At 51.2% G+C, this 26,983-nt stretch overlaps 1 protein-coding gene across 10 annotated transcripts in view; it reads left to right on the forward strand.

Annotated features, from left to right (window-relative positions):
* The window catches only part of SLCO2B1 (solute carrier organic anion transporter family member 2B1), a 158,674-nt gene extending 133,065 nt beyond the window's left edge, over window positions 1-25,609 (forward strand). For 9 of the 10 annotated variants that reach the window (XM_077960372.1, XM_077960375.1, XM_077960370.1 and 6 more), the window contains 7 exons: window positions 7,470-7,572; window positions 12,578-12,935; window positions 15,877-16,042; window positions 19,596-19,759; window positions 22,259-22,323; window positions 22,662-22,782; window positions 23,751-25,609. In XM_077960372.1, coding sequence (XP_077816498.1) covers window positions 7,470-7,572; window positions 12,578-12,935; window positions 15,877-16,042; window positions 19,596-19,759; window positions 22,259-22,323; window positions 22,662-22,782; window positions 23,751-23,931 — 1,158 coding nt within the window. In that variant the 3' untranslated portion in view covers window positions 23,932-25,609. 10 annotated transcript variants of the gene reach the window in all.
* The last annotated feature ends 1,374 nt before the right edge of the window (window positions 25,610-26,983 follow it).

Raw genomic sequence — 26,983 nt, forward strand, 5'->3', positions numbered from 1 at the left:
TCCCAGCTACTTGGGAGGCTGAGGCAGGAGAATCGCTTGAACCCGGGAGGCGGAGGTTGCAGTTGGCCGAGATCGTGTCATTGCACCACTCCAGCCTGAGTGACAGAGAAAGACTCTGCCTCAAAAAAGAAAAGAAGAAAGCTGGGAACGTGTTTCATTCTTCATAGAAACTCAGCTCTTACTGAAAAAACACTCTCTTTCATGGGATGGGAGGAAGTTAAGCAGATCTCCCATCCCCGTGGTGCTTCCCTTGATGATATGTGAAGGAACCCGAGGCTGGCAGAGCGTTCCATATCACCCCAGGGTCCACATTGGCTCTGTGGGTCAGGGAACCTAGCCCCTGGACAAAGCCTTCTTTTAACAGGAATTCAGCTGTCACCACAGATAGTGCCTGGATCCCTGGGGGCCCAGCAGACAGGAGGGCCTTCCATGGGCTGAGCCACACACAGCACATGGTGTCCAGCAGGCTTGCAGCAATCAGCAAAGAGCCCCCAGAGGGGAAGTTCCAGCAGCCTTCTCCATCCAGGGCTGCTGACCCAGGCAAACACAGCCCAGATGGGTCGCACTGCAATCCCTGCACTGAGCAGAGGCGTTTCCTGTTTCTGGAGCCCATTGTTACTCAGCTGTCCTCAAAACAGATGAGGGGGCAAGCAGCAGAAATCTGTGGAGAACACAGGGTCAGGAGCTAAGGACAGTTAGGGCTCCCAATAGCCACAGAATATAGCCAAAATCTCAGCCTGGCCTTCCAAACCACCCAAGTCTGGCTCTGGCCGGTCTTTTGGCCCCAGCCCCTGCCCCAGTCAAGCACCGCTGTAATCACGTTGGTGTCCCCACTGCGTCCTGCACAAGACAGGCTCCTTCCACCACCGTGCCTCTGCTTCAAATCTGCTCTCCCTTTCTATCTACCCAAACCCCAAAGCTCGCTTCTCCCTGGATGCTGCCCCTGACCACCCAGGCCCTGAAGGTCTGTCACTCCTCTCCTGTTCCAAACCCCATGCTCTTTCACAGCAGGAGACAGGACTGAGACAGGGAGACTAGAGAACCTGGGTTTGGTTTGAGAGCCTGCTCTGCCAATAACTGCCTGGGTGACACTTCCCCTTTTGGGGCCTCAGTCTTCTCTTCTGTAAAATAGGTGCAATAATAATCCCTGCACCAGACAGACCATTGTGGGAATTAAACGACATGATGGATAAGAAAGTGCAGTGTAGGCCGGGCGCGGTGTCTCAAGCCTGTAATCCCAGCACTTTGGGAGGCCGAGACGGGCGGATCACGAGGTCAGGAGATCGAGACCATCCTGGCTAACACGGTGAAACACCGTCTCTACTAAAAAAATACAAAAAACTAGCTGGGTGAGTTGGCGGGCACCTGTAATCCCAGCTACTCGGGAGTCTGAGGCAGGAGAATGGCGTAAACCCGGGAGGCGGAGCTTGCAGTGAGCTGACATCCGGCCACTGCACCCCAGCCCGGGCGACAGAGCGAGACTCCGTCTCAAAAAAAAAAAAAAAAAAAAGAAAGTGCAGTGTAGCTGGGCGCAGTGGCTCACCCCTGTAATCCCAGCACTTTGGGATGCCAAAGCGGGCAGATCACCTGAGGTCAGGGGTTCAAGACCAGCCTGGCCAACATGGTGAAACCCCGTCTCTACTAAAAATACAAAATTAGCCAGGTGTGGTGGCGTGTGCTTGTAGTCTCAGCTACTCGGGAGGCTGAGACAGGAGAATTGCTTGAACCTGGAAGGCGGAGGTTGCAGTGAGCTGAGATTACACCACTGCACTCCAGTCTGGGAGACACAGCAAGGCTCTGCCTCAAAAAAAAAAAAAAAAAAAAAAAGTGCAGTGTAGACCAAATAGGAATGTACACATGGGAGCAGACGACATTGTGGTTGTTTTTACTCTTTATGAGAATAGGGAACCCAGGCAAGGAACTCAGAAGATTCTGCTTACCCTGCCCCTTCCTGATAAAAAATGTTGGGAAGTGATCAGTCTGTCCCCAGCCTGTCCTCCTGTTTCCTGGGGCAGCACTCACTCCAGCACTCTCTCTCAGCTATCCAGGACCCTCCCATCACTGTGGCGCCCCTCCCAGACCACTCTCCCAGAGCTCAGACGGGACTCAGAAAGGAGCAAGGATTCACTGAATCTCTTTAAGGCAGCATGTCCAAAAGAAATGTTACATGAACCACATATGTAATTCTAATTTTTTTGTCCACATGCAAAAGTAAAAGAAATTAATTTTAATAATACATATTATTTGAACCACTATATCTAAAATATTCTCATTTTAACATATAATAGTAAAAAATTAATGATGAAACATTTTCCTTTTTTCATACTAAGTCTTCAAAATGCAACGTGTATTTTATGCCTACAGCACATCTCAATTTGGACTGGCCACATTTCAATTGCTTAGAGCCATACGTGACAGGTAGCTGCTGTATGAGGCAGTGCAGCTCTAAGGTATAAATGAATAATCCACGCAGGCTGCCTTACTCAAAAAAATAAGAAAAGGTAGGATTTCAGGTTCCTTCAAATCACACCACAAACATTCTTCCAGTCCTTTATCAGGGCTGTCTGACTCAGGGGGCTTAGTGGATAAAGTATGAGGGTTTTTTTGAGTCAAGGTGTTGCTCTGTCACCTAGGCTAGAGTGCAGCGGTGCCATCATAGCTTACTGTAGCTTCGGACTCCTGGGCTCAAGTGATGCTTCCACCTCAGGCTCTTGAGTAGCTGGGACCACAGGTGCACGCCACCATGCCCAGCTAATTTTAACATTTTTATAGAAATGAAATCTTGCTATATTGCCCAGGCCGGTCTCAAACTCCTGGCCTCAAGCAATCCTCCTACCTTGGCCTCCCAAAGTGCTGGGATTATAGATGTGAGCCCAGTCAAAGCATGAGTTTTCTACTCAGGCAAGCTTGAGCTCGGATCTGAGTCCTGCCACTCTCTAGTTATGTGATGCTGAACAAGTTGCCTACCTTCAGAGCTTGTTTGCTCATGTGTAAAGGAGTGTAGGAATGGCTGGCAGGTCCCAGTGAAGATGGAGCAGGCTCATGTATGCATAGCTACCAGCCCATATACCAGTGGCCTGGCATGTCCTGGAATGGTAGTTCCGCTAGCCCTGGTGTGCTCTGTGGACCCTTGGCCTGTCTCGGAACCATCAGCAGTTCAAGAACTCCCTGGGAGCATGATGGCATCTCCTCTTGCTTTCATTTTTTCCCCCAAAAGCCTGGCATTGGCTACACCCACTGCTGGTTAGAACCATCTCTTGCACTCCTCTTTCAATTGAACCACTATTTCACCCTAGGCCCTTGCTAGGCACAAGAGTTTGAACAGAAAAACAAGATAAACGTGAATCCTGCTCTTGCAGAGCTCAGGGTCCACAAGGGAGAAAGTTGTCAAATAAGGTTTGCCTCAGACCTAAAGCATGTATAAAATAGACATTCTTTATTTTATTTAAAAATCAACTTAATTTCTACTGTGAATGCCCATCCTGCCAGATCATCAAGAAATTCAATCTCAGCCTTTCTCAGAGCTCTCTGACCAAGGTGAAGCAAAGGTCCTGTGTCTTACACAGTGCCCAAGCACCAGGGCGCCCCCCGCTCAGCAGACATCAGCATCAGCCCACTGTGGTCACTATGGTGATGCCCACTTGCCATCCTGGCCCATGTGGTTCCCTTACCGTGCTTGGAGAAGAGGTCTTGGTGAGGCTGGGAACATGGGAGCCCAGCCTCCCTAGGTCACCGTGCATCCTGCCCCTTGGAGGTGAATTGCTTCCGTGGGCCCTGTCTCAGAGGGTACGTGGCACCTTGCTGCTCATGGAACCCACAGACTGCTCTGTCTCTGCCCCTTCCTCTTTTCCAGGCTTTATTTTAGGGAAGATGGTATTCTTTTCCCCTCATCCTCAGAGCCTCCCTCTCTGCTCACACCCACCACAACACCCAGCAGAACCTCCTCAAGGGACTCAAACTCTGGAAACAAAAGACAGGAAGGGAAATCTTTGCAACCTATTACTGCTTTCTGACATGTCACAAACATCCCCTGAGGACAGGAACCCCAGAGCCTGCTCCCTGCTGGAATGAAAGAAGAGAGAAGAAAGGGAAAAAAGCCCAAGGGAACAAACACATGAATTAATATTTGAATGAATTGTCCTGCTGGGACAGACTAGTCTTGAACCAGCCACATCAGGAAGCCAGGTGGGGGAGGCATGGAACAGGGGATCCCCCCAGAGGTGGTGGCTGACATGAAGCTTCTGAAATGTGGGGAAATCCAGAATTTGCCTCATGATGATCTCAGAGAAAACGAGATGGGAGAAGAAAGAGAAAGTGTCAGACCCAACCAGAGTGTAAGTCCTGTAGGAACCTCACAGGCAACATGGGAAGAGGAGGCAGAACCAGGAAGTCCAAATGAGCGCTCTCCAGCCCAACAGTTCCTTCCCTATGGCCCATGGCACCCTGGCCCTGGACTTGGGGAAGCCTTGGCCTGCACACTCCTAGTTACAGGGAGCTTGCTTCCTTCCAGGGCAGCCTCTTCTAAACTACTGTCCACACTGCGGGTAAGTCTTTTTTTTTGAAACACTCTATCGCCCAGGCTGGAGTGCAATGGCACGATCTCAGCTCACTGCAACTGTTACTAGAAAGGGTCCAGATCCAGACCCCAAAAGAGGGTTCTTGACTCTCATGCAAGAAAGAATTCAGGGCAAGTCCATAAAGTGAGAGCAAGTTTATTAAGAAAGTAAAGGAATAAAGAATGGCTACTCCATAGGCAGAGCAGGGTGTTCCCGAAAGTAAGAGGAGGAACGCATCCACCCTAGGTACAATATATGTTTATATAGGATGAAAAAAGATCATGGGGAGATGTGCTCTGCTACAAGGGTTTGTGATCAAGGATTTTCTTAATTACTATATTTTGCAAGAATCGATATTATTATCTTTAAAGCAAAATTAGGAATGCTTCTGCTCTCAAGACATCGGGATATCAGGACACTCCTAAGTCTGGGTCTATTTAGTAAACATTTTCAATCTGTTCCTTTAACCATCAACATCTAGAGGCTAGGAATGCCCTGACTTTTTGGGAATGTAGCCCAGCAAGTCCCAGCCTCATTTTTCCTAACCCTCAGTCAACATGGAATCGTTCTGATTCTAACGCCTCTGACACAATCTCCATCTCCCTGGCTCAAATGATCCTCCCTCCTCATCCTCTTGAGTAGCTGGGACTACCAGTGTATGCCACCATACCTGGCTAATTTTTTTTTTCTGTGATGGAGTCTTGCTCTGTTGCCCAAGCTGGAGTGCAGTGGCACAACCTCAGCTCACTGCAACCTCTGCCTCCCAGGTTCAAGCAATCGTCCTGCCTCAGCCCCCCTAGTACCTGGGATTACAGGCACGCGCCACCATGCCTGGCTACTTTTTGTATTTTTAGTAGAGACAGGGTTTTGTCATGTTGGCCAGGCTGGTCTTGAACTCCTGACCTCAGGTGATCCACTCGCCTCACCCTCCCACAGTGCTGGGATTACAGGGGTGAGCCACTACGCCTGACTGATTTATTTTTATTTTTATTTTTATTAGAGACGAGGTTTCGCCATGCTGCCCAGGCTGGTCTTGAACTCCTGAGCTTAAGCAATCCTCCCACTTCAGGCTCCCAAAGTGCTGGGACTACAGCTGTGAACCATCACACCCGGCCTCGGCATAAGTTTTCTTCCAGGGAATTTTTTGCTTTTATTTATTTATTTATTTATTTTTATTTTTTTTTTTTTTTGAGACGGAGTCTCACGCTGTTGCCCAGGCTGGAGTGCAGTGGCGCGATCTCGGCTCACTGCAAGCTCCGCCTCCTGGGTTCACGCCATTCTCCTGCCTCAGCCTCCTGAGTAGCTAGGACTACAGGCGCCCGCCACCGCGCCCGGCTAATTTTTTGTATTTTTAGTAGAGATGGGGTTTCACTGTGGTCTCGATCTCCTGACCTTGTGATCCGCCCGCCTCGGCCTCCCAAAGTGCTGGGATTACAGGCTTGAGCCACCGCGCCCGGCCAATTTTTCGCTTTTAATTCTGACCTCAGCCTACATAGAAAAATGTAACTAAATTGCACTCCACTTGCTCACTTATATTCAAATGACCCTGTGCCCATAGCAACTTCTCCAAGATTTAGTTTCCTCATCTAAAATATGTGCACAGTAATAGTACCTGCCTCACAGAGTTTTGTTAGAGAAATGTAGGTAGAGTACTCTGTGCCCTTGGCATTGGTTGCCCCCTTCCTGCAGAGTATACCAGTGAAGTGCTCAGACTCTGGAGCCAAGATGTCTGGATTCAAATCCTAGCTGGACCACTTATTATCTGTGTGGCTTGAAACAAGTTATTTTCTCTCTGTGTCTCAGTTTTATTACATGACAAAAAGTGATGATTATGGTATCTACTTCATTTCTTAAAAATGATTTTTGACGCTTATTTCCTTCTCCAAGTTGTTGGTAGGGACGTATATACTTCAGGAGGTTGTGAGGTTTCAGTAAGTTACGCATTAGTCATTAGAACAGTGCCCAGCATATAGTAAGTGCTTAGTAGGCATTAACCGTTATTTATCATTATTTCCTTTCTTATTTCTGACAATCAGAAGATGGTGATTGTGCCCCCTCCCTGCACACACACAATATTCTTGTCCCCTCTTTTTCAAAAGTTGCACATTGGCGGTCCCCGCCCAGGTGGAGGGACATACTCCAGGGTGTCCATGGGCATCTTCACAGCTTGGACCCAAAGCTGAGCCCATCCTCTGGGTATGACCTGATTCATCCAAGAGGAGCAGTGACAGTGGGAGTGAAGATTGACGGGACTGGTGTGTTGGTGTTTTGGGTAGCATTGGTGGTGATGATGGAAGTGGCGATGGAGATGAGGCTGGTGATACTGATCTCAGTGAAGACAATGGTAGTGATGATGATGATAGAGACAGTGATAATGACGTTGATGATTCTGATTATCATCATGGTGGTGGTGATTCTGGAGGTTCAGGTGACAGTGATAATGATGATTGTGCTGGTGGTGGTGATCACGACAGAGATAACAATAGCAATCATCATATTGTGATGGTAATGTCATGACTAAATTTGTCATTTAGTCACAATGATATGGGTGATGTGAATGAGGGTGATATTTAAGCTGAAAGGAATAGAAATGATGATGATGATTATGGTGGTGATTTTCCTAAAAATGTTGGTGATTATTATGATGTTAATAGTGGTCATGACAACTAACCCATGTGGATACTGGTGATGATGAAGTTTAACCACAAGAATTTCATTCATTCTTTCAAAACCACTTGTTGGGTACCTGTAGGGCCAAGAACAAATGGAACACTGCAGGCCTCAGTTGCTCCTGAAGATATGACAGGGCCCTCACCCTCTCCTCTCCAAGAGCTCTCCTCCCCAGCCCACAGCCCACTCTGAATGGGATCGCTGGTATCCAGCAGACTGTCCTTGGTTTTATGTCTCCTTCAGGACAAGGACTCTCCCTCTAAGCAGAGCCCTGGGGAGTCCACAAAGAAGCAGGATGGCCTAGTCCAGATTGCACCAAACCTGACTGTGATCCAGTTCATTAAAGGTAAGTCAGCTTAGACCAGGTTATGGGGAGCCAGGGCCAGAGGGGCCCTCGAGGCTGTACGGGATCCAGTCCTTCCCGCCTTTCTTGATTCATCTTCTCTACCTGCAGACTCTGTGTGAGCACCATCTACTTCTTGTTAGTCTTTGCACATGCAATCCTCTCTGCCTGGACCATCATTTTTTATTGCTTTCAAAATATCCCCTATGGGCCAGGCATGGGCCAGCAAGGCCCCTTCCCTCCCTCTTTGGCTCTCAGAACCCTCAGGGCTTCTAGATGAGTTCAGGTCTGAGCCTGTGCTCCTGAAGGTCAGGCCTTCTATGACCCTTCCTCTATGACCCTTCCTCCCCTCCCACCCACCACTGAGCCTGCAAATGGGAGGCCATCAGGAAATTGTGAAATTCCCAGGCAGTGGCATGGGCAGAGAGAGCTCTGGGATAAAATCCACAACCTGGGCTTTTGTCCCTGATCCCTGCTCTCTTCTGGGCCTCTGCTTCCCCATCTATATAGCGAGGAGGAGACTCAATGATCTAAGGTCCATGAGGCTATTATCATGAGACTATGAACTCAGTCTATCAGTAACCAGAGTACGCATTATGACCAGGCCATTCTTTCTCAAGAGCATGACCCCAGGAGCATTGAGTGAGTGCCTGCCGTGTGCCCAGTTCTTACAGAGCTCCGGATGGCAGGTCAGAAGACTTGGATTTGAGTCCTGCCCGTAACAGTGACCAGTGTACAATCTTAAAGAAATTAGTTTCCTTTTCTTTTTTTTTTTTTTTTTTTTTTTTTTTGAGACGGAGTCTCGCTCTGTCGCCCAGGCTGGAGTGCAGTGGCGCTATCTCGGCTCACTGCAAGCTCCGCCTCCCGGGTTTACGCCATTCTCCTGCCTCAGCCTCCCGAGTAGCTGGGACTACAGGCGCCCGCCACCTCGCCTGGCTAATTTTTTTGTATTTTTAGTAGAGACGGGGTTTCATTGTGTTAGCCAGGATGGTCTCGATCTCCTGACCTTGTGATCCGCCCGTCTCGGCCTCCCAAAGTGCTGGGATTACAGGCTTGAGCCACCGCGCCCGGCCTAGAAGTTAGTTTCCTTTTCTAAATTGAGTTTCCTCATCTGGAAGATTGGGTCAATAATCCTTGTTCTGCCTGTCTCAAGGGCTATCATGAGAATCAAATGAGATGAAAAATGAAAAGCCTCTTTATGCTATTAAAAAAAACTGCACTCATATATAAGGTACAATTATTTCAATTATTACTCTTGTTCCACTGTTGTTCTGACCATGCCCTAGGATAGTAAACTGAGCTGCCTGTGGTTTAGGAGGGTACTATCCACAGGGGTTGCTTCATTCCTTACTGAGGATTTCTGCAACAGGAAGGAATTAGGCCTATTCTTGGGAAGAACTTCCTAAGATTTGACGTTGGGGCAGACATGGTGGCTCACACCTGTAAACCCAACACTTTGGGAGACCGAGGCAGGAGGACCTCTTGAGCCCAGGAGTTTGAGATCAACCTGGACAACATAGGGAGACCCTGCCTCTACAAAAATAAAAAATAAAAAATAATTAAAGAATTAGCCAGGCTTGGTGGTGCATGCCTGTGGTCCAAGCTACTGGGGAGGCTGAGGTGGGAGGATCGCTTGAGCCTGGGAGTTTGAGGCTGCAACGAGCTGTGATCTCACCACTGCACTCCAGCCTGGGTGACTGAGAGAAACCCTGTCTGAAAAAAAAAAGACTTGATGTTGGGATATCGGTAATCTAGCCCCCAGTTTTTTCAGCATTCTCAGGGAAAGAGAGGGCTTGGACTCCATGCATGGTGCTGGGCCTAGAGGCAGGGGCTGGGACTCCCTAGCCTCAGGCCACCGCCAGATGCTATTAGGCCCCACAACGCTGTGCTGCTGAATTGCTTATTAATCACTGCTTGGGCTTCTGCCCGGAGGGAAGCTGCTGAAATTGGAACCTAGAGCAAGTGTTCTAGGCCAGATTGTCTCTGGTAGTTTCAGCTTCTACATGAGCCTGCAGGGAATCAGGGCAGGGGTGCCTCAGGCCCTGTGGCCAGTGAGCCAGCCTGGCTTCTGCTGAGCTCCAGGGGCCAGTCTGACTCTAGGGTCTGGCCTTGACCACCTGGTGCCAAAAGGAAGGCCAAGGGAGGAGGAACTATGGTCCTTCAGCTGGAGGTGCCCTATACTCTTGGGGAAAGATAATTCCTGAGCTAGGAAAGGCCCCTGTCAGATGAGGGAGACAGTCTCTGAGCTAGGGGAAGCCCCTGTCTAATGCAAAAGATACAATCTCTTTGATGGAGGATACGTGGTCCCCAAATGGAGCGAGACCCTACCTTGGCTGATGGAAGAGACCTGACCTCTGTGATGGAGAACGCCCCTGTCTGATGAGGGAGACGTAGTCCTTGAAGTAGAAGAGGTTCCTGTCTAAGGGGGGAGACATTGCCCTTGAGTTAAGGGAAGCCCCTAACTAATTGGAAGAAGCATAGTCCCTAGATTGAGGGAGAACCTGTTCTGTTTGAGGAGCTGGGTGAGGCTCCTGGCTGATGAAGAAGACAGAGTCACTGACTTGAGGGAGGCCCTGACTTGTCTGATGGGGGAGACACTGCGCTGTGCTAAGGGAAGCCCTGTCTCATGGGAAAGATCTGCCTCAGAGCTGGAGATGGGCCCTGGGATTCCCCTGCAGGTAGCCCTATCTTAGTGAAAGGCATAGCCTCTGCCCTCCAGGAATTTTCCACCTATTCTGGAGCCAGGTTGTGGATGCTGAGGAGAGATGGGGGATGGCTATAAAGCACACTGCAGTGATCAGTGCAGGAGAATGGACTGGAAGCAATCCATGAAATGGAGCCCTCTGGAGTCAGGCAGCCAGAGAGGCACAGGAATGGGGGAGGGGGGATAGAAGGGAGGATGGACCTTGTACTAGGAGTCAGGAGACCCTAGGAGACTCTTGGCCTTACACTGGCCTCTGGATGAACTTGGGCGAGCCCCTGTCCCTCTCTGGACTCTACCATGCAGTAGGGGCACCTGTACAACCTGGACCATGCCAGACTGAAATTCATGGCTCAATATAAGGCCTCAGACGCCCTGGCCAGAGCAGCTCATGGCAAGAAGGCTGAGCAGCTACCTGGGGTCAGAGGGAGCCTCACACCTCTTCACTCTAATGCTGGTTAAATGCGTGGTGTGCAGCAAGGAACCAGGGACAGGAGGCAGACCTGGCACAGAAAAGAGGGGGAATTCCACAGTCCCCACCCACCCCGCCCGAACTGTTTGTCTTTTATTTTCTACCTCCCAAGGAAACAGATCCTAGCCTGGCCCAAGGGGGCCAGGGAACCAGCTGACTTGGCCCTGCTCTGAGGACAGACAGAAATCTTCCCATGACAGAGGCCCTGGTCCTGCTGCTGCAGGAACAGAAGGAGCCCCCACCTGGCCCAGAGAACCCCCATGGCCCCACCAGCCTGGTCTGGCAAGTGGTTTGCTCCTCTCCCTCCATATCTTATATTTGACTTCAGTCTTGCCTACTGCAGGCAGAAACACACGTTAGTGGAGAGAGGATTTCACGTGTCGAACAGAAAGTGTCCTTGACACTTTCACCTGGGCTGCCCCTGCCAATGAGCATCACCTGGCTGCTGGAGCCCAGAGAGGAAAGGACTTTCCCACCCTTTTGTGCCCTTCAGTTTAGCAGACTTGCAATGGGGGCACCAGTGAATGAGGCACCATTTTAGGAGCTAGCAGGAGACTGGGGAGGTAATTTTTTGCCAGAACACTCACTTCTTTTCCTACCTCCAAGCATTTGCCCCTCCTGGGTCCCTACTCAATTCTTTTTCCTCCTTGCTTCACCTCCCGAGATCCCCGCCCCACCAATTCTTTAGGCCCTAGCTCTGTCCCGCCTCCAGGAAGTCTCCCAGCACCAAGCCGACTCAGATTTCACCTTCTCTGGAGGTCTTTGATTCTGCCCCAGACATATTGACATTTGATTACATATTAGTCCATATATCCATTCATTCCTTCCTTCATCCCATGAATTCAGGTGCCTCCTATATCCCAGGCTCTGGAGAGTTAGTAATCAACACAACAGACAAAACCCCCTGATGTTTTTAAAGAAAGCTTATATTCTGGTAGGGTGACAATAAAACAGCTAGATGAGTGAAAATATAGTACATTAGGTAGAGGGCTATGGAGAAATACAAGCTAGGGATGGGTAGGTCAGGGCAAGGAATTGAGACCTGTGTTTGGGACGCAAGGGAGGATGAAGGCCTGGGTGGCTTGGAAAAAGCTGTAGCAGGACAGGATGGAAAGAACTGTGTGGGGCAGGGGAGAGGAATGAATACGTAGAATAGAAAAAATGAAATGACATGGAATGGGATGGATGAAATTGAATCAAACAGGATGGCATGGACCAGAACTATATGGAACTGAATAGAATTGAATAAAAAAATATATATATCAAATAAGATAAAGTCTAACTCAATGGAACAAAACGAAACAGAATTTCAAAAATGAACTAGAACAAGGGCCAGGTGTGGTGGCTCATGTCTGTAATCCTAGCACTTTGGGAGGCCGAGGAGGGTGGATTACTTGAGGGCTAGGGTTTGAGACCAGCTTAGCCAACACGGCAAAACCCATCTCTACTAAAAAATACAAAAATTAGCCAGGCATGGTGGTACACGCCTGTAGTTTCAGCTACTCGGGAGGCTGAGGCACAAGAATCACTTGAACCCAGGAGGCAGAGGTTGCAGTGAGCTGAGATTGCACCATTGCACTCCAGCCTGGGCAACAGAGAGAGACTCTGTCTCAAAATAAACAAATAAATAAATAAATAAATAAATAAAATAAAAAAGGACTAGAATAAATGGACTGGAATCAAGTGGGATAAAATTGATTGCAATAGATTTAAGTGGAATGGGACAGGTTGGAAAGGAATGGAACTGCTTGAACTGAGCAGGGCAGGAGGGCAGTCTTTGCTGGACTGCTTGGCTGCCCCGCCTGCCCTGACCTCCTCTGCACTCACCCCCACAGTCTTCCCCAGGGTGCTGCTGCAGACCCTACGCCACCCTATCTTCCTGCTGGTGGTCCTGTCCCAGGTGTGCTTGTCATCCATGGCTGCCGGCATGGCCACCTTCCTGCCCAAGTTCCTGGAGCGCCAGTTTTCCATCACAGCCTCCTACGCCAACCTGCTCATCGGCTGCCTCTCCTTCCCTTCGGTCATCGTGGGCATCGTGGTGGGTGGCGTCCTGGTCAAGCGCCTCCACCTGGGCCCCGTGGGATGCGGTGCCCTTTGCCTGCTGGGGATGCTGCTATGCCTCTTCTTCAGCCTGCCGCTCTTCTTTATCGGCTGCCCCAGTCACCAGATTGCAGGCATCACCCACCAGACCAGGTGAGTGTGTGCGTGGGCACATGAAGGCAAGCCTGGGAGGACAGGACAGGGAGGACAGGGGCCTTGGGCAGAGGCCAGGATGGTGGGGTGCCCGCTGCCTCAAATCTTGCCTCCCCACCTCTGCTTAACAGCCCTTTGGAGATTGGAGTCAAGCAGTGGGGTGCTCCAGAAGGCTCCAGGGTAGGTGTCAGGCACCACTGGAAGGGGCATGGATGAGACTTCAGGGGCAGAAACTCTCAAGTCCGGGAGGGTGTGGAGGCTGAGACAGGGCAGAGCCACCCATGGGATGGCATCTCCATAGTGACTAAGCCCTGTGGGCCCAACAGAGATGGGACAGAGGCCGCATCACAGGAGCCAGGACCCAGCTCAGCCAGAGGAATGGCCTGCCCAGAAGGGAGCATGCTCTCCATCCCAGGACGAGAGGAGATGAGAGAGTGAGCAAGGGACTGGATGGCCCCTATCAGAGAGGCTGCAGAGGAGACTCAGGCACTGGGAAAAGATTGCACAGCAGACCTCTGATATTTTGGGTTTTAGAGCTTGGGAGCTGAAATTCTGTTTTTCCACTACTCTAAAATTACAGAATTCTTTTTCCACATCTGTGAGGCAGCACCTGCCTCCACCCTCTGGGAGGAAGTCTCTTGATTTCTAGCTCCACAATTCTCCATCACACCTTTACCCTTGGGAGCCTTCTTGGAGAGGATGTTGGAAATCACATTCCTGCCTCTTCTCCGGAATGATTTCATTTTTCCTGGAAACTGCTCCAGGCTTAAGTTGGCCCAACACTCAGCTAGAATTTCCCAACTTTTTCTGTCCCCGCCTCTTCCTTGGCATCTTCTGCCTCCACCCAGGTGCCAGCTTTCATCACCGGGGGTCCTCCTGCATGGCTGTCGGGGGCTCAGCTCAGGGCCAAGGAGCACCCAGCCCCTCCCCATCTGTCCCAGCTCCCACCCTCGCTGATCTCTCCCCCATCTCCCTTCCCTCCTCCCCCTTTCATTCTCTGCCCCTCTTTTCCCAAACAGGGAGGCAACTCCGCTCTCTAGACTGGGGCCTCCTGTGTGCAGAGCCCTGTTCTAGGCACTGCAGCGGGGGCTTTAGCCACGTCCTCAGGAAGTCCCTGGTCTGAGAAGGGAGCCAGGTCCTCAAACAAATGATTTTTAGAGTAAAAAGTCAATGGATATTTTATCACAATGTGTTCAACAGTGTGTGGGAGAAAAAGTCAGCTCATCCCACACGCCCCATCTCTCTTTTCTTCTCCCTTTCACACCTTAGCTTTGACATCTCATGTCACCTGTGTTCTCACCTAAATTCTTGCGGTTTATTCACTAAGCTCTGGGTTCTACTTCACTGAAGAGACCATTTGGGACCAACTGAGCTAGGCAAGAAGAACTTTCCCTATTCCTGTACAACCACAGGTCCCAACAGCTGCAAGAACCGAAGGTCTCCCTTCGCTCAGCGTCTTCCCCTATTACATCTCATTGAACCCCCACAGGATCTCTGTAATGGGTCCTCTTATTGGCCCCTTTTCACAGAAGAGTACAGCAAGGCTCAGAGAGGTGAAGTTACCCCACAGCTGGAACAGGGTAGAGCCTGGAGCCAGGCCTGTCCCCACAGAAGCAATCAGCTCCAGGTGGTCAATGAGAGTGACGAGCAGAGGAAGGGCCCCCTAACTCTTATCTGCTCAGCCTTCCAGCTGCTGGCAGAGGGTTCTGGGAGGTGCCTCTCCCTTGGCAGAGTCCCCTGGCACCGCCTCCTGATGGGCCCTCAGTGCAGACAGTGCCAGCCTTCCCACTCCCTCCCCCACCCCGAGGGAGATGTGCCAAGACGTTGTCAGACACACACCAGCACTGTCTGGCAGAGGAGGAAAAGGAAATATTTTGTGTTTGATGATCTTCCTTCCCTCTCAGATGGAGTGCCCCCTCACCCCAGGGAGGGAGAGGAGCTCACTTTGCCCCATGCCCCACTTCCCCACTCCGCACCCTGGCTAGAGACTGTCTCCAGCTCCTGCTCACCCTCTTCTCCATGGAACTGAGATTTCACTAAGCTCCAGTCCCAGCCTCACTGATCAGCCTGGCCTCTGCCCCACACCCACCCCAAGCCCAAGAGAGGGACCTCCAGCTTCCACCTCTGGCCTTCTCCGCAGCCTGGCCACTGGACCCCTGTGTGACCCTGAAAGGCACAGCCTCTCTGAGCCTCTCTCTCCCTGGCAGGTTAGCTGTGCTTCCCCCTAGTGTGAAGCCAGGTGACACTCTAAGTCCCAGGGGCCACCTCCCTGCCCTCCTCCCAGGGTGACCTCCCCCTCAGACTAAGCCTCCCTCTGACCTCCTGCCCCTGCCCACCTTCACCTTGCCCTGGCCACCTGGAGCTGGGGCACCCCGGGGATTTGGGGGCAGGCCCTCGGAGGGAGGCAGGTGAGACTAAAATGTTTCCTGGACACAGTGAACAGGGTGGTGGGAGTGAGACTGCAGGATGGCCATGACAGGCAGAGAAACTGAAGCCCAGAGAGGCAGGAACAGGCTGGAGATCCCACGGGTGGTCAGTTCTCCTGATCGGGTCCCACACTCATAGCTCTGATTTTCTGAGAAAGGAAGCAATCATTGATTTTCGGAGAAAGGAAGCTCATTGAGGAAAAGATACTCTTCATCCGACACTAACTTCTGGGAGGAATTTATCTTGTATACCCTGTAGAAGGGTCACTGAGGTGCAGAGATGTTTGAAGAAGCTCAAAGGCTCGTAGGATCTAGGGGGCCTGTCTCCATACTTGCACACCTTCATTGCAAGGAGCTCACTATCACACCATCATCGGGCAGCCCTGATGGTGAAAATCCTCCGTGTGGAGCTGAAATCTCTGGCCATTGCTCTCAGCTACAGGGCTGAGGAGGTCCCCGCTAGTGGCCTAAGGGAGGGAAGCCAGGCCAACCCTATTGACCTTCTCTCCCACCAGTGCCCAGCCTAGGCCGGAGCTGTTTCCAAGCTGCATGGAGGTCTGCTCCTGCCCGTCGGACGGCTTTAACCCTGTCTGCGACCCCAGCACTCATGTGGAATACATCACACCCTGCCACGCAGGCTGCTCAAGCCAGGTGGTCCAGGATGCTCTGGACAAAAGCCAGGTGAGTCAGGCCTCTGGTGGCAATTTCTGCCCCTCAGGGCCCTGCCTGCCCTGTCTCTGTGGGCCTGTCATCCTCTCCACCTCTGCAAGCTCTCACTCTCTAGCTCTTTTCTCTCTGTCTCTCTCTGTTGGCAGATGTAGAACATTATTCTCTCAATAAGCTTTCATCAGCCGGGCGCGGTGGCTCACGCTTGTAATCCCAACACTTCGGGAGGCCGAGGCAGGCAAATGACCTGAGGTCAGGAGTTCAGACCAGCCTGACCAATATGGTGAAACCCATCTCTACTAAAAATACAAAAAATTAGCCAGGCGTCAGGGTGTGTGCCTGTACTCCCAGCTACTCAGGAGGCTGAGAGAGGAGAATCACTTGAACCCGGGAGGCAGAGGTTGCAGTAAGCCGAGATCATGCCATTGCACTCCAGCCTGGGCAACAAGAGTGAAACTCCATCTCAAAAAATAAAAATAAAGCTTTCATTGCCAGCCTGGGCCCAGGGCACAGAGGTGAACCATTCTGGCTTCCAGATCTCTGTGCAGGGGAGATGCAAAAGGAAATAACTCACAGGAATTCCAGAGGTGCTGATAGGTAAGACCACTGGTCGATACAAGTACATACAAGGATGAAAAGAGACACATACCCCCTGGGTGGGGGTGGGTCCCAGAAGCCTTCACGGGAAGTGGCATTTGTGCCAGACATTCAAGAATGAATGGGTAAACTAGGACTTGGGAGGGAAGAGCTTTCCAGGCAGGAGGAAATGGCCTAAGCAGAGGTTTGGAGGAACACACATGTGCAAGCATGCATACACAGTATTTCTGTTGGAGCGGAAGCACAAGGGTTCATGAAGGGAAGGCAGGGCCCAGAAAAAGAGGGGCCTTGAATGCCAGGCCAAGAATGGGGACTTTCTGGAGAGCAGTAGGAAGCGATGGATGGGTTTTCAGCAAGGGAGTAACAAGTTCAGATCTGTGTTTGATCACGCTTGAGGCCATAGTGTGGGGGCAGGCGAGCAGAGTACAGGACATAGAAGGCCAGCGAGCATTCAGTCAGTCAGTCAGTCAACAAACTTTCACTGATCTCTTCCTCTGGGCCAGGCCCTGTGCTGGGAGCTGAGGACTCAGAGCCAAGGGGCCCAGTGGGGAAATGAAGGCAATGTAATCAGCAGCAGTGCATTCTGAATCTTAGGAAGGCTAAGACCAGCCGGTTCCTCCTCCCCTTTTTCCTCAGTTTCCCAAAATGACAAAGGGGGACAATGTCTGCCTTCTCAGGCCCCCAGGCTGTAGTGAAGCCTGGGGGATTTGTCGGGGCAGCAGCATCAGGCTGGTTGTTATGACAACATCTCCCTCTCTCCAGAGTCCTCTTACCTCCCACCCTCATGCTGGGCATCAGCATCTAAAGCTGAGGCTCCTCCAGGGAGAGACCTGGGCTGCACCGGCTGGTGCAGAAGAACATGTTGATGGTGCACAGTCCTTTAGAAGCCAGCCAGGCACCACCTGGGCCTGAGAGCCCTTCCAGAGGCCCCCAGGCCTTGGCAGGTGGAGCAGTGAACTCCTGTGGGTATGGGACCCGGTTCAAATCCCTGTTCTGCCTCTAACTGGCTCTGTTACCTTAGGCAAATTATTTAACCAGTGCCTTAGTTTCTTGGTCTGTAAAATAGGGGAGATATTATTGAGTGCCTACTACAGAGCAGGAATGTACTGACTAAATGCTTTACCTGCATGAATTCATTAAATAGTAAGCAAAGAACCACATGACGTTATCCATGAAAGCACACAGCACAGTGCCTAGGCAATTTTAAATACTCAGTAATACGCATTCCTATTACGCCCATTGTACAGATGAGAAATGGAGGCCCAGGAAAGGACCAGACATTGCCCAGAGTCTCAATACCAGGGCTGGGACTAGACACCAAGGCCCTGGCCTCCCAGTCAGCCCCCTCTTTGGAACATCACGGAGGCTTGGATTTAGGTACAGTATTTGGAGGAGGGTGCAGCTGAGACCAGGCTAGCACTCAGGGACTATTGTCATGCTGGCCTGGAATTGTGTCTTGACATGTCTGCCTCCTCGGATTGTGAGCATCTTGGCTCAGGGATGGGTGGCTCAGCACCCAGCACAGCTGTGCAGTAACAGCTTATGAGTACGTGAGTGAATGAGGTAAGATGGGGCAGGTGGGTGACTGCACAGGTGTGGTGCTGAATGCTCTGGGGGAATGAGACTCTGAGGCAGCAGAGGGATTGAAGTCATTCATGAGAAAAACTTCCTGCCATGGAATTAGATGAATATGAAGGGTCAGGAAAAACCCAACTGAAGGGTCAGGAAAAACCCAAGGGTCAGGAAAAATCCAGCCTTTGCGTTTATCCCAGCAACCCTCTGCTTTTGAGAAAAGGAGCAGGGGCAGGATGTCTCTCCCAGGAACCTTGCCTTAGCATTTCTCCATTTCTTGTCCCTCCATTGTATCTCCAGCCTGTATTTGGAGGCTCAGGGGCCACTTTTCCTGCAATGTAAGATGATATGCACTTAGGGGTCACACAGCTTCTTGTGTGAAGGGTCTTCAGACCCTTGTGTGAAGGATCAGCACAGCTTCATCATGCACATTGGCTCTGCCGGCCAATGGAGAGTGCCTGGTCACCCAAGCCTAAGTGCTCACATGCTCACTCTCTCCTGCCTTTCTCTTATTCCACCTGCTAAGTAACTTCAAATCTAAACCCTTTTATCCATACACCCCCAAGCCCACTCTGTGATGGGCCCTTGGCCTGCATCCCTGATCTGGTCCCTCCTCCGTGCAGCCCCCAGAACACCCTTTGTACCATCCAGTCTCATCTACTCCTGGCTTAAAATTCTCCCAAGGCCCCCAGCATCCACCTCAGGGATTCCGAACCCTTTTCACATTGGGAAGCGTCTGCAGCTGCCAGGGCTGGAGGTGAGATGCTCAGAGGGCTCTAGCTGCCCAGGCCAGCTGGCCACTTTAAGAGCTGATGGGACTACTCCCTGCACACCTGTCTCCCATCTGAGGCCCTGTGTGGCTGGGGCACATGAGTCTAGAAGCTCTGGTCTATGGGAAAGTAAAGAGAAGACCAGGCCTCTTGGCTTGGCCTGGTTTCTATCGGGTGCCCGCGGGCCCTGGCATTCCAGATCACTTCTCAGAGTCCTTAGCTGGAGGTTTTCCTGGCTACCTAAGGAGTGAGTGCAGGCTGGGATCAAACACTCCAGGGTACCAGCCTGGGGGCATGGCCAGTCTGGGGATGTTTTCTTACAGTTGGGGTGTAGAATGTGGGAGAATGATGCTCTTCTGGGTCCCTGCCTCTTCTCTACTTTCTCTCTGTTTCCCTCTCCCTGCTCACAGCCTCAGCCCAGGCTCAACTCGAGCATAGAGAGCCCTTGAGGTGCCTGCTCCTCAAGCCATCTTTGCTCAGCCAATGGGTCAGGATCTCGGACGCCCAGCCAGCTCTACCCCAAATGGCCGTGGGACTTGGGCCTCTCACAAGCCTTCCCTGCTGCAAGCCCTTGGCCAGCTGCCTGCCCTTGGAGCTCTTGAAGTCTCTTCCTCCTCTTCCCACTCCAGGTTTTCTATACCAACTGCAGCTGCGTGGCGGAGGGCAACCCCGTGATGGCGGGATCCTGCGACTCGACCTGCAGCCACCTGGTGGTGCCCTTCCTGCTCCTGGTCAGCCTGGGCTCGGCCCTGGCCTGTCTCACCCACACACCCTCCTTCATGCTCATCCTAAGGTGAAGGTGGGGGCGGGGCAGGGGCAGGTGGATACCAGGAGGTCCTTAACCAGAAGCAGAACAAGGAATTCTGAGGGGGGAGTTCAAGGAAGGAGGCCACTTGGGTGTCCTGGCCCCCACAACGTGGCCTTAACTGTGTTCATCCCATGGCAACCTACTGAGGCAAGGTTTTCTCCCCATCTTGCAGATAAGAAAATTGAGGCTCAGAGAAGTTCAGGAGCTGGCCCCCGTCACATAGCAAGTGTTGGGTGGAATAGTACTGGTTCCCTGGCCCAGAGCCCAGGCTCCTACTTGCCCAGGGGAGAGGAGGACATACCTAGGGCCCTGTCCTGGCCTCTAGAGGTGAGGACATCATACCTGCAATGGATGAGCTGCAGGAGGTGCATGTAGGAAACCAAACTGTGTCAGTCCGGTGCATGATTCTGAATGCTGCTTCAAGGCTACATATAAGCGCTTATCAGGTGCCCACTGTGGACCCAGCCCATGCTGAGCACTGCCTTTTGGGCCAAGATCTTTGTGGCCCTCATCCTAAGAGTGCCTGCTGGCCCTGACAAATTGTCACCTGAGTTCAAAATCAGGGTCTCCTGGGGTGAGGACTGGGATAAGAGGACTGAGTGAGAAAAAAAAATTTTTTTTTGAGAAGGAGTTTTGCTCTGTTGCCCAGGCTGGAGTGCAATGGTGCAATCTCGGTTCACTGCAACCTCCTCCTGGCTTCAAGTGATTCTCCTGCCTCAGCCTCCCTAGTAGCTGGGATTACAGGCACCCACCACCACACCCAGCTAATTGTATTTTTAGTAGAGATGCAGTTTCACCATGTTGGCCAGGCCAGTCTCGAACTCCTGACCTCAGTGATCCACTTACCTTGGCCTCCCAAACAGCTGGGATTACAGGCGTGAGCCACCACACTCGGCTGAGAAAAACAGTTTTTCTATTCTGTCACTCAACAATCAACACAGAAGACTTCTGCAACAAGTGTGGGGGTATTTTCCCACACACCAGGCACGCAATTAATTCTGCAGTGGACCCCAACCGGTGTCCTCCAATTCTATTCTGACACGATCTAGCTGGAGACAGCATCAGACCCCACAAGCTGAGTGCTCAGTCCCACAAGACTTCCCCTCCACTTCCCGTGCCAACCGCAAGCCCCAGGCTGTTTTACCAGTGCTTCTGACTGACCAGCCATACGCTGGGATTTCCACAGCCCCATCTTTGAGTTTGCTTTATTTGCTAGAGTGGCTCGCAGAGCTCAGGAAAACATCTACTTTATCAGTTTATTATAAAAGATATTACACAGGATACAGATGAAGCGATGCACACAGCGAGGTATGGGGGAGGAGTTTTCATGCCCTCCCTGGCTGCACCCTGCAGGGACCTCCATGTGTTCAGCTATCCGGAAGCTCTCCAAAGCTTCATTATGTAGGCATGATTGATTAAATCACTGGACATTGGCAGTCACCTTAACCTTTAGCCTCTCTCCCCTTGCTGGAGGTTGGGGCTGAAAGTCCCTACCCTCTAATCCTGCCTTGGTCCCTCTGGTGACCAAGCCCCAACTTGAAGCTCCCTAGGGGCTGCTCACCATCAGTCCACTTATTAGCATACAAAAAGACACTTCTCACTTTGAAAAGTCCAAGAATTGTAGGAGTGTATGCCGGGAAGACCAAATATGTATCTCACAATATCACAGGGACCTCAGAGCAAGATAATTTCCATTTTCCTTCTCCTGGGATTATTTTATTCACTATCTACTTTCTAGGAAATTAGAAGGGAAATGGAGCCCCTCGCAAATACTAGAAGACATGTAGATCTAGAACACAAGCCGGCCTGGGAGAGAAAATAGAGGAATCAGATGCCCAACAGGCAGCCTGACTAAAAGGAGTTGAGAACACAGCCTCAGGACTGCGTGGAGAGGGCCCTGACCGCTGTTGGCCATGAGATCCTGGCCAAGTTATTGAATCTGTCTAAGTGTCAGTCTCCTTATCTATAAAATGGGGCTAATGTACATCTCACTCATGGGAGTGATGTGGGGTTGCAGGGCAGAATTACTGAGCCCGTAGTGAGTGCTCCATAAATGCTGGCCACTGGTGTTGTCTGGCAGGAGCCAGAGGATCGCAGGCTGTGGCGTTACAGTGGTTGGGGATGCTGGGGAAGTGTCTGGCTGTCCCAGCTCCAGGTCTTGCCAACTGTAGGAGTAAGGGGAGAATTTGATGGGACCAGTGGGTGGAGGAAGAGGAGTGATGTCTGTGACCAGAAACATACAGAGGTCAGCACAGGACCCTGATGGTCAGTGGGTGTGTTGTCTTGTATATGGGACCAGGCTCTGCAGGTTGAAAAGGGATGGGGTACGTCCCTGAGCCCCCCAGCTTAGATCATCAGATGGGAGGGAGGCTGGTGCTGGGTGGTGGGAGAGAAGGGCATGATGAGAACCCTTCACCATTGATGCCTGGCCCCTGGGGGCTGGAACCCCTCCAACCTCATGTTGCCCATGTCTCTGCTTGTTAGAGGAGTGAAGAAAGAAGACAAGACTTTGGCCGTGGGCATCCAGTTCATGTTCCTGAGGATTTTGGGTAAAGATCTTGCTTGGGACCATTGGTGGTGATGGGGTCCAGATGCCCACTGTGTGCCAGGCCTGGGGCACAGGCATGAGCGGAACTCAATCCCTGATCTTAGGGCTCACAAGCCCATGGGGTGACAGACCTGGCCCAGCTCTCCTACAGCGGGGTGTATAGGCAGAGGCTAGACAACCCATCAGGAAGCTACCTCAGATACAGGGGTGAGGCGGGCTTGAGGGCCAGAGAGCCAAGAGGCCCCAGTAACCCAGAGCCCCTGAGGGGTTGTATGTGCCAGGGAGGGGGCAGGGCAGGACAGTGGGCCTTCGTTATCCCCTGAGCACTGCCTCCCTCAGCCTGGATGCCCAGCCCCGTGATCCACGGCAGCGCCATCGATACCACCTGTGTGCACTGGGCCCTGAGCTGTGGGCGTCGAGCTGTCTGTCGCTACTACAATAACGACCTGCTCCGAAACCGGTGAGACCTGGTTTGACGGCTTGTGGGAAGGGTGCTGGAAATACTCTCAGAGTCCCAGGCAGGATACCAGCAGGCAGGGGAGGTTTCATTTAAGTCTACCTGCTAGGTGACAGGTGCCATTATATATTCAGTGCTGAGCTCACCAGTCCTTCAAGCTAGACACTGCCCCCCTCCTTTTATAGATGAAGAAAGTGAGAGTTAAAGCAAGTAGCCCAAGGTCACACAGCTAATAACTGGCAGAGCTGGGCCTTGACCACAGCGTCTATGCAGGAATTTGGGGAGAAACAGAGGAGCAGCCATGCTGCAAGAGGGACTTGGGGTGAAGGGCTGGGGAGAAAGCTCTGTCTAGGACACAGGAGGCCTGGGTTTCAGGCCCAGCTCTGTCTCCCTCATCATGGGACTTACCTGGGGCTCAGTCTTCCCATCTGTACAATGGGGAACTCAAAGGAACCTGAAGGCACAGAGGCGGCTGGCCTGGGATGGATGTGGAGAGGACTTGATAGCAGGGCTGGGGACAAGGAGCTGTTCACTTTCAGCTCTGAGGAGGTGAGGAGGGCACAGTTCCTGTGGGCTGGGACTGTCCACAGGGGGGCTTCCTAGAAGAGGAAAAGTCAGACAAGGGCCTTGATAGTTAAACAGGGGAGAGGGAACCCGTTTGTTCTTGGGACAGGTGGGGCAATATAAAATTCTACTTGTCAGGCCCTCTGAGCCCTTAGGCTCGGAGACAGGCAGGGCCAGCCCAGGCCACAGAGCAGAGTCCAAGACATGGCGATGAAGATGGCCAGGCCTCTGCTCCCACCCAGGGCTCCTCTGCAGAGCCTCTCCCTCTCCTTCAGGGAAGAGCTGCAGCAGAGGTCAGTGTCTCCCTGAGGCCTCGGTGCCTCTGATTTCATAATGAGTGATGACTGCTGATGTCCATGCCCTGGCCTGGCCGCTCTTGAGTTCAAGGGTTCCCATTCTTTCCCCAGGTTCATCGGCCTCCAGTTCTTCTTCAAAACAGGTTCCGTGATCTGCTTCGCCTTAGTTTTGGCCATCCTGAGGCAGCAGGACAAAGAGGCAAGGACCAAGGAGAGCAGATCCAGCCCTGCTGTAGCGCAGCAACTGCTAGTGTCAGGGCCAGGGAAGAAGCCGGAGGATTCCCGAGTGTGAGCCGTCCTGGGGCCCCACCTGGCCAAGAGTGGCAGCCACAGCAGTACCTCCTCTGAGTCCTTTGCCCAAGATTGGGTGTCAAGAGCCCTGTGTTCCATTCTGGCTCCTCCACTAAATTGCTGTGTGGCTTCAGGCAAGACACTGAATGCTTTTTTGAGCCTTTGCTTGCTAGTCTGAACCAAAGAGTTGTTTGGGCATTTGCTGTGTTGGCCATTTCTGAAGCAAGAGGGTCTTCCTCCTCCTTCCCCCAGCCAGCCAGCTGTCCTGGAGCCAGGCTTTCCTGGGTGGAAAGATTGCATACATTTCCCTGGGGCCCTTGGATAGCAAAGTGAGCCATAGTGGGCCAGGCTGCCCCCCATGCTGGGCCCCAGCCCTGGTCTGCACTCGCCTGGATCACCCTATCTGAGCCTCAGCCATCTCCTGTCAGGTGGGAATGAACTTGCCAGCCTTCAGGCTCGTTCAGCTGTGACCATCTGTGTGGTCAGTGTACACTCAGGTCTCCTCCCCAACTCCAGCAGCCTTTAAGAAGTGTCCCTTTGGCGCCCCCTGGAGGCAGAGCACTGAGCTGGCCCCTGGGTAGACTCCCACAGGGAGGAAGGAGCTGGCCTCAGGTGTGGGACACCCAGACTTGGCAGGGCCTTCAGAAGGCCTGTGTGGGGGCCCCAGGAAGCCTTAACTGAAGCCGGGAGACTCACTCTCCATCTCAGGAAGTTCTAGCCCTTGCCCTCAGGGAGCCATGGTTGAGGGTGAGGCCCAACACCTGCCTTAGGGGCCCTGGGTGGGCAAGTCTGGGCCCTGGGGCAGGGAGGGAGACTCAGGCCCACACTTGGGTATTTTCTAATTTCAGACAAACACATACTCAGCGTGCACTCACTGATTCCTACACATTGCCAAGATTTCACACATGTGACCAGGGGCCACCAAAGTCCCTGTGACCTTTGTGACTAGGATCCTAATTTCTCTATTTTCTCCTGAGTGCCTGGGTCTGTGTTACTTGGGGCAGCATGGATAATGTTTAGTTCTGTGACACTGTTTTTTGGGGGGTGGCACCTGGTTCTCTGGATTCCTGGGCTGGTGTCAGGCCCATTACTGTAATGCCGGGAGCAGTAAAGCTCAGCTCTGTGTAATGAGTGATGCTATGGCTTGCTCAGGTCTTATGATCCAATCCTTTTCTACATCGGCCCTTGTTTTGTTTTAAGGCTAGTCTTATCTGGCCTGGTTATTTCCCTGCGGGGAGGAGAGAGTTTATTAATCTGCTCCCAGCCCAACCTATTGCCACCCCACCTCACTGGGACCTGCTGCTTGGGAGGCAGCAGATACGGAGCCACCAGCAGTGGCTTCCTGGCCCTGTGCTTGGGGTGGGGGGAAGCTGGGGTCACATGTGGCCCTTGCCTTCTGAGCAGCTCCCAGTGCCAGGGCTTTGAGATTTTTCCACGTGATAAAAGAAAAGGGAGGTAGAGAAGTTCCAATTCCCTTTTTATTTTGCTGGTTGGTATCTGTAAATGTTTAACAAATATCTAAGCATGTGTGTATCAATGCCAAGAATTTCAAAGTCTCCAACAATATGAGGCTTTTAGGATGTTTATATTCCTTCATCCCTCTTGTTTCCCAGGTTTTGCAGGGGAAAAAAAGTCTGGAATTATAGATGCAGCTTATTATTAAATTTGTTCTTGCATAATGTCTCTTCTATTACAAAAATTCTTTCTTTATAAACTGCATTAGAGGTTTGCAACAACCACATCATTTCCATTAACTTAGATTTAAGTTTTACTGGATTCATTGCTCACCGTTATTGCTTGTATATTACATCTTTTCCTATCTTTATATTCTGGTTTAATTTTTGTTTGACTGAGTGACTTCTTCTACTAATGGTTTCAAAAATGGAATAAGGTCACGAGGATTTCTGAATCCTCACCTGTCCAAATTATCATTCACATTTTTCAGAAGAGGAAACTGGCTCAGAAAGCACAAGTGAGTTCCCCAAGATCACAGAAAATAAATGATGGAGCCAAGGTTGGATGTGAAGACCTTGTGGGAACTGAAGGTTTTATAATTTGAGGAGCCCTCTTTAAGAAAAATATACAAAATTATAAACATAAAATTAGGTACAAAGTACCTATATTTACCTATAATGAGAAAAGAATGCAAAACAGATACATCACACAATCCCCCAAAAATGCATAATACTTTTATTAACTGCCCTGCATAACCTCTAAAACACATTTTCTCCCCCGATGATTAGAAGAATTTTCCACAGACTAGCTTCTGGCTCTGTACATTTCAAGCCTGGTTTCTCCTGTTTCTTCTCTACTGACCATATACTTCCTGGGCTGGGTGCCATGAGACACATTCATATCACGATATGGCAACTTAATATCACCATGCCAAGTGAGTTGGGCAGTGGGTAGAATTCCTAGAAGCTATTCTCTACACAGAGATTACTAGCAATGATTTATCTATACACAGAGAACCACATAAATATTAATACATCCTGTGTTTCAGAGGACCACATAAACATGTCCTAATGAACCCAACTCAAATCAGTTCCCCACTCAGCTTCCCCTTGGTCAGATCCCAGAAGTGCCCATGGCCACTCCAATTATCCCATATAAAGGAAAATTGAAACACAAACGAAGCTGGAGTGGGAAGAAAATAGTAATTTCTACTATGGTTAAAGTATCTTACCTTTGCAAATTTTACAAAAATATGACAACATGAACACACCACCGAGGCCCTCCCGTGGATCTGGGGAGACTCCTGGACGCTCAAGCTGTATCCATATCACGGTGAGTCCACCTCTTTGTTGAGCCAAGATCTGAAGGAAAAGACGAGGTCCTTGTGCCTAAAGTCTTCCAAACTGGCCATGGTGAAGAGACTCAGGAGTTACTCAAGACAGAAATGGGTCGAGAGCCAAGGGGTGGAGCAGGTCAGGGCCAGAGGGGTTTTCCAGGCCTTGTGGGGGTCCCAGGGAAGTCCTTTCCCCTAATATAGCCTCTGGTCAATGAAGAGCCACAAGCATTTGCATCTGTGAGCTTACTTTCTTACCCTGTAC

The sequence above is a fragment of the Macaca mulatta genome, chromosome 14, assembly GCF_049350105.2.
Source record: "Macaca mulatta isolate MMU2019108-1 chromosome 14, T2T-MMU8v2.0, whole genome shotgun sequence".
Classification (NCBI taxonomy): Eukaryota; Metazoa; Chordata; class Mammalia; order Primates; family Cercopithecidae; genus Macaca; species Macaca mulatta.